The sequence below is a fragment of the Penaeus japonicus genome, unplaced genomic scaffold (genome assembly GCF_977035675.1).
Source record: "Penaeus japonicus unplaced genomic scaffold, GWHDUDI00000001_assembly GWHDUDI00000032, whole genome shotgun sequence".
Classification (NCBI taxonomy): Eukaryota; Metazoa; Arthropoda; class Malacostraca; order Decapoda; family Penaeidae; genus Penaeus; species Penaeus japonicus.
This window is the reverse complement of record NW_028234434.1, coordinates 18,997,685-19,005,184: the sequence shown is the minus strand read 5'-3', so window position 1 is coordinate 19,005,184 and position 7,500 is coordinate 18,997,685. Positions and strand designations below refer to the sequence as shown.

Genomic DNA, 7,500 nt, shown 5'->3' with positions numbered 1-7,500 from the left:
TCCTTGATCTTGCAAAGGTCAGCAAGCTTCTAGCATTTACATTCTGCGTAGTTAGGGCTTGTTCCTTGTTTGATGATAGATTGCGAGGGAGGATTTATCTTACCTGAGTAAGTGGTAGAGATTTGTTGAGTAGTGCTGGAGTTTAAGGTGTATAGGCCACAGCATCCCATGTAATTTGATGTGATTACATAGGATCTAATCTTCTTTTATTCTGCCTAACATAAGATAAAAGTGTAAAAGATGGCATTTTCTTATAATTTACTCCCTGGCATTATGTACTTTAAGCATAGTACTTGCGGTTGCCAGTATCCCTAGTGGGGCTGTGGTGAAAAGCCCAACAAATATCCTCCAAGTACAGTCTGGTAGAATAGAGCTTGGACTGGTTTCGTATTTGACGATAAACCTCCTAGGTGGATCCCCATTGTATATCCTGTACTGGAGCCAAAAACAGTTTGTCTTAATGATGTGAGAACTAGTGCTGAACTGTCTCGAATAGTTAAACTTCACTATGAGCAACACAAAATTGTCTTTGCTTATGACTGTCTTGTTAAGGGTAGTTTTTATTAGTAATATATTGTCTATTGACAAATTGAACATCCAGGAATTCTTTATTCCTATAGATGGCTATTTAGGTAAAACAAAAGAACAACAGTTGATTGATTATAAGTGAAAGATGAAGACCATATGAGCTGCTGTGCCATTATATTACTATGAATATTCCTATATCAAGTAACTTCATTATTTTTAATTTGCCCAGGAGATGTCATACATATTGATCTAGTTATTAATTCTGTACATTTTTTTTTGTCATAAACTAAGACGATACTTTTTACTTGATTTCTTAATGTCCTATACGATGTTAGTAATTCTGTTTAAAAGCTATATGTTGCCAATGCTAATGAATCTGGTGTTGTTGAACTGCATTTGAGGTTTGCTGTCCAGATTGCTGTGGTTGGCTTCCAATTATATTGATGATATTGCTGGTATGATGTCAGGCAGTTACTTCATACCTCATACCTCATGGTGTTAAAAAAAGGTTTACAAACCTACACCATATATATGTCTAGCTATTTAGTGCTTGAGGACCTCCCATATGGTATACTGAAAAGTAACCAGTCCAAGCTATATCTTGCCAGAATTTATGTAGTTATGTAGCTTGCCTTTCCCAGATTGTCAGACAAAGTGGCTTTGGCATGTGACTCTATTTGTGTGATGTTAGTGTAATTTATTGTTCTTGTTATTTTATTCAAAACTACCTCAAATGCTTCACTAGCATATATCATAATCTCTCAAATTGACACAAGAGTTAGTTTTCACACAATAAAACAACTGTATCTGGACAGTATACATCAAATGCTAACCATGGATACCTATTTTGTTAGTTTTGGCAATGTGTTTCTATTATAAAGAACTACCATAATTATGCATACAAATATTACTAATACATCCACCACTGGAGTAAGTGTGACATCTGTGCCTATCAATGCTTTGACATAACCCAATAGCTTATGTCAATACCCCCTTTATGAGTCATTGTACTTGAATGATCACTGTGGTTTCACATATAGTTCAATGCTCTAAATATGAGAGGTAATTTCATTTGAAAAGATCTGTTTCAACCAATGGTCCTTAACCCAATATTGGCAGGCAGCTTAAATCTCTGCATGGTCAGAATACTTGCTCGCTATCATTGCAAATGATTAGTTCAATGATTTCAGTCTTTGTGTGGGGCGCATCTATTTGTCTTGATGTATTTTTCATGAAAGTGTTAAGAAAAAAGAGTAGGGTTTCTTTGGAAGGCTATAGCTCCACATATAGATGCACAGCAAATGAGTCTCCCCTACTTAACCTTTTTACACTGGGGCTTATAACTGCCTAATGCCACTCCTAGTGGCTAGTTAACATGTGAATTAAATTAAGAAAAAAAGTGTCTATACAAATGGAACTCCTATAAGTATATACACATGTGACAATTTAAGTACCTCTCGATAACTATCACCAAACCCTCAAATTGTCAACCACCCTTTGACAGCTTTGGTCTGGGCCAAAGATGGACCATCAATGCAGGGTTATCAGCCTATACTCCAAGCAGTTTACCTCTGTGCTCCCCTTATTTATTTAAATACTGAAAAATGGGTCTTAATTATAATTATACCCTGGGTGTGATCCCAAGGTATAAACTACCTGTTTAAGTTGATGGCAATAATGGTATAGATAAAGAGTATAAAGAAAGTCAAAGACCTTTCAATGATTCATTTTGTAAAAGCAACCTGTTTTTGAGAGTTATGGAGGATGTAAAGCAGAATATTGAATTTGGAAATCCTGGGATGGACATGGAGCATTGGAAAATCTAGATAAAAAGATAGAAGCAATTGGACAGTGACAGCACAACTCGCAATGATGCATGCAAATTTTCTGTGCAATGAGTCAAGTCATTGCTAATCTAAGGGCAAATATGAATCATGGTCATGCAGTGCTCTTAAGTGATTTACAGCTTGTTTTTGCTCAGAATCAAGCGATAGCAACCATTTTGATGTTGCATTGATATTATATATTTGATATATATTTACTGGAAAGCTTTTTGATGTAGACCAATTTGATTCCTTATTTTGGGATAACTCATGATGGAGGTGATGAAGGTGAATGGTTGTGATGGGCAGTACTAATTTTTATTTTTGTAACTGACTCTATTGAATGCTTATGTAGGCAGTGATTAATTAGTAATCAGATTACTTTTCATAGAAGTAGATACTATATTGGCAACTTTATTCTTGGTCTAATATTTCTGCTGATTTTTATGATACATCTTGCATGGGGAAGAATAGAAAAAAAAGATTGAGGGTCATAATAAAATCATGATGATTCTACTGATTCATGAATTAGTATGGGATGTTGCAAAGTCATGCAGATCATTTGTATATAAGATCAAATTTAGATACTATGACTCAGCAGTGAATGTATTATGTTACCAATCTCAATTGTGCATATGTTAGAGGCTTAGATAGTGTGACTTTGTTAACCAGAAACTGAAAACTTGGAATATAATTTTCATGGCATATAACTGTATCATTAATGCAACTTTTGTATCTGCACTTGACCCTCCTGCTATCATATATATTTCCTTGGCTATTATTAGAATAATGGGTTGTTTGTCATACAGGCAGCCTCAGTATATGGATATTATGTCGAAATCTCAAACTCAGGCCTGTGACTATATGATTACTGCAGTTTCAATTGTTTGTCCAAGTTCTGAAACTCTCTGCCAAAGTCTGGCATTCCTGTATCTTTATATCTTTCTTGTTTGATTTCCAAGATTTTTCACTAGAGAAAGGGAACTGTGGAGCATTATTCTTTCAGTTTATATATATGCTCCTTTTTTTTTTATCCTACATAGGTATTGATTTCCATTTCCTTACTTATCTGTAAGTGCATATGCTATGGTAGTTGAGAACTCCTCCTCACAATAAAAAATGTCATCTATATTACATCTCTATTGTTTTGTAAAAGAGGTCATATGTACACAAAGATAATAGAAATAATAATGCCTTAGATTGCTATATTTTAAGATATGAGTGACTTTGTGGCCAGTAGATATATGCATAATACATAGAGAAATTGACTAAAATACCAGAGTTCTGAACTGCTCATTTATGCAGTTTTAGATTGCATTATTATTTGAAATATATCATTGTTACAAGCTTAATATCATAGCCAAAACATACCCGATGATGGTGAAATATTTATTTATTTAATAATCCTTTTTATTAATTTGATTCTCTGTGATCATGCAGTTTTTGCAGTCTGTTGTGTAGGGGGGAATATAAATTATTTGATCAATCATTTGTGTTGGCACTGTATTAGCTTTTTGATTTTGAAGTAGATATTTTTTTAGTGGTCAGTATAAGGATTTTTAGAATTTTGCAGCATTACATTCATAAGTTAACTAATATATACTTCTTTTGTGATTTGTCATAATAATATCAACAAACTTTCTTTGATATTCTTGGTCTTGCAATGAAATACCTTATTGAGAAGTTAACATGGAGAACTAGGCTTCACTTCTTTTTTGGTATCTAAAGACTTTTTATGCTGTTTAAATTCAAAGCAAGGTAGAGCTACTTTTATAAGACATTTTAATTTTTGATGTAAAAAAATAAGTATTGATTAGCTTGAAGAGATGTATGAAGGTCCTTTTAAGTTAACCTGTTAACGATGGGATTATTTTGGCTCTAAATGTTCAAAATGCAGGGATATTATTAAGCATAAGCCTAACGCCTCGGGATTCTCGGCTGCACTAGCCGCGGCTGAGCGCTGTATGCCTGATCATCCAGTGCGCCGGCCTTGATTGAATATCTCGTCCCCTGTGTCTGACCAAAAAACCACTAGACGTGATATCTTGTCACCTGTCATTAATGGGTTAAAAGCTAGGATTGAATATTTATGGTACTATCCTTCATTTATGTCCCATGGTTATAAATTTTCACAGTTAATGTTGTTAAAATGGTTATTCAGCCTTTACTAATTTTTTTGGGATACACAATATATATATATTTTTTTTTGAGAAGGCAGAAGTAAGCAAATATGATTATGCAAAGAGAATAAGAAAATTAATAGTAACATTTAGCTGAGAATAAAATGATTTTCACATTCAACATTTTGTCTTATTACAGACAAGGAAGGAAAAGCTGTACATCTTGGGTATGCTGAGAAGTGCTCCTTAGTTGCTCTCACGCAGCAGGTGACGCACGGCCCATATGATCCTGTTTCATCTCCACCTGTCGGTGTGCTGGATGTTGTTGGAAAAGATAGAAGGTACGTTAACGAGGAGGATATATTTTTGCGTGGGATTTTGATTAGCATAAAGATGTTCATATTTGCTATTGGATTATTGAATACTGAGTTATGTATTCAGGTGTTTACATCTAATTTTGGCTTGTGTAAGCTATTTTATAATTCAGGTGTGAACATGAGTTTATATTATAATAAGTAATTCTGTCTTGTAAATAAGATTATACTAATATGATTATAGACAAGTAATGAGTATAAACCTTGCCGAAGTGGAAGATATGCTAGTCTGAAGATTTAAGAAATTAAGAGGATGATATAGAAAAGTTCAATAAAGATTTTTCTCTTATAGGCTAGCTTGGCAGACACTTGGGTCAATGAGCCGAGAGATTGCCATGGAGCAGTTTGTAAACAATCTGACCGACCTTGTTCCGACCTTCCGTCCCTACGTCGAAGCACTCTGGGCCGACAAATTGGAGAAGGAGAGATTAGCGTAAGTAGATGAAGAAAGTAAAACAATGAGTGAAACAATGAAAGATAGGATAGACTGAGAGGATGAGAGTGTGAGCCTGAAATAATAAGAGGAAGAGTATGTGAGCATAAGAATGAGTTTAAAGCATGAAAGAATGAGAGTGTGAGAACGTGGGAGTGTGGGAGTGTGAGAGTGTGAGAGTGTGGGAGTGTGAGAGTGTGGGAGTGTGAGAGTGTGGGAGTGTGAGAGTGTGGGAGTGTGAGAGTGTGAGAGTGTGAGAGTGTGAGAGTGTGAGAGTGTGAGAGTGTGAGAGTGTGAGAGTGTGAGAGTGTGAGAGTGTGAGAGTGTGAGAGTGTGAGAGTGTAAGAGTGTAAGAGTGTAAGAGTGTAAGAGTGTAAGAGTGTAAGAGTATAAGAGTGTAAGAGTGTGAGAGTGTAAGAGTGTAAGAGTGTAAGAGTGTGAGAGTGTAAGAGTATAAAAGTGTAAGAGTATAAGAGTGTAAGATTGTAAGAATGTAAGAGTATAAGAGTGTAAGAGTGTGAGAGTGTGAGAGTGTAAGAGTGTGAGAGTGTGACTTTTTTTTTGAGTGTGTGGTAGAGAGATGGATAGTATCATAAGTGTAGATAAGAGTAAAGATCATAAGCATCTTACTACTCTGGCATTATTTGAAGTGCAGGAAGTACTATAACCCATGAAATGCGACAGTACCATATCGTATATTTTTGCCTTTTTTTCAGGAGAGAAGAAGAAGAAAGAAGGAAGGAAGAGGAAGAGAAGAGAAAGCTTGAGGAAGAAGAGAGGAGAAAGGAGGAAGAAGAGAGGAAGAAGCAGGAAGAGACAAAGTAGGTCCAAGTATTTAGAAAGAAAAGGGTTTTTATGTGTCATAATGTCATTTTAGGAAAAAAATGTTTGGTGTTGTTAGGGTGATAGTGGATTAGATGTATATTTCTGTAACAAATATATAGGAAATGTTTTGGAAATATTTCAAGGTTTTATTATGGAAGCAGAATGGGATGGATGATATCACATATCAAAATAGTGCATTAGAAAAAGCACTCATGGTTCTCTTACCTTTATGTTCAAAGTTCTCTTGCCTTGTTGCTGCCATTGTCAGGGCTGTTATTATATGTGAGTTTATAGTATTTTTTCTCCAATCTGTTATTGAATAGCCAAGGTCATGAAATATTTGAAATGGCTGTTGTTGTAATCTTCTCTTTTGATGAATAAAAGAATTAAGTCATATCAGATAGATGATAACATCAAGTCATATGAAATGGTTAAAGGGCAACAATATTTGTTAAAATAAAGTAATGTTACTTTTATTCCTTTAGTAAGTAGGGTTGAATGAAATCATAGTCATTTATTTTCTTACTACTGTTTGTTATTTGTCCTATTCTGCATTTATCCAAGTGAATGCCCTTAAAGAAGTAAGAAGAAGAAGGAGGGGTCTTCAGATAATGTGGTATTTTATTGCTTTCAAAAGCATGCTCATTTAATACACTGCACACAAGGCAAATACTAGAGGGAGCAGAAGATAATGGTCACATTCAAAGAAAGTATTGATAAAGCACAGTTTAAATTATTTTTCTTTTCCACATTTGTACCTAAATGATAGCCATTTCCACCAAGTGTTTCATAGATCTATATAGAACACATTGTACAGCACAAGGCATATACAGGCAGAAAATTATCACAAGTGAACGACTAAAATGATTTACCAACAAAGTCAGATTTTCATTTCTATATTAGTAGCTGATCAGTGTAACACACAAAGAATTAAAGACAGAATATTTACCAGGTTGATCTGCTGCAGGATTATCTATTAAATGACTAAATCTCACCACTTTTGCAATTTGACATAACCCATGCTGAAGGTCTCTGTACATAGTTGGTAATTTGAAAACCTATATTTTTAGGCGACAGATCCAAGAAGCTCTAAACCAACAGACTTATGAGCAATTTCGCTCATATGCTGAGCAGCAGTTTCCGGGCAACCCAGAACAGGTGAGTAAAAGACATAGTTCACAAATTGTTGACAAGGCTTGGAGTATTCAGTTGATTTTTTGACACTAGGCAAAAGATAACACTGCTTATTTTTTTGTAGTATGCTGTAGGTGTGTAATGTCCTGTTTTTCTTTAAATACTCGTAGCAAGCAGTGTTGATAAGGCAGCTTCAGGATCAACACTATCAGCAGTACATGCAGCAAGTTTACCAGCAACAACTCCTCCTTCAACAGCAACAG

At 35.0% G+C, this 7,500-nt stretch overlaps 1 protein-coding gene across 1 annotated transcript in view; it reads left to right on the top strand.

Moving 5' to 3' along the window:
- The window catches only part of LOC122265405 (Golgi resident protein GCP60), a 13,391-nt gene that overhangs the window by 740 nt on the left and 5,151 nt on the right, over nt 1–7,500 (top strand). Inside the window, exons 2-6 of the mRNA XM_043034731.2 lie at nt 4,671–4,812; nt 5,138–5,278; nt 5,995–6,099; nt 7,174–7,261; nt 7,408–7,500. The exon at nt 7,408–7,500 is cut by the window's right edge and continues 36 nt beyond it. Of these exons, the coding sequence (XP_042890665.2) occupies nt 4,671–4,812; nt 5,138–5,278; nt 5,995–6,099; nt 7,174–7,261; nt 7,408–7,500 (569 nt within the window). The remainder of the gene's footprint in view (nt 1–4,670; nt 4,813–5,137; nt 5,279–5,994; nt 6,100–7,173; nt 7,262–7,407) is intronic.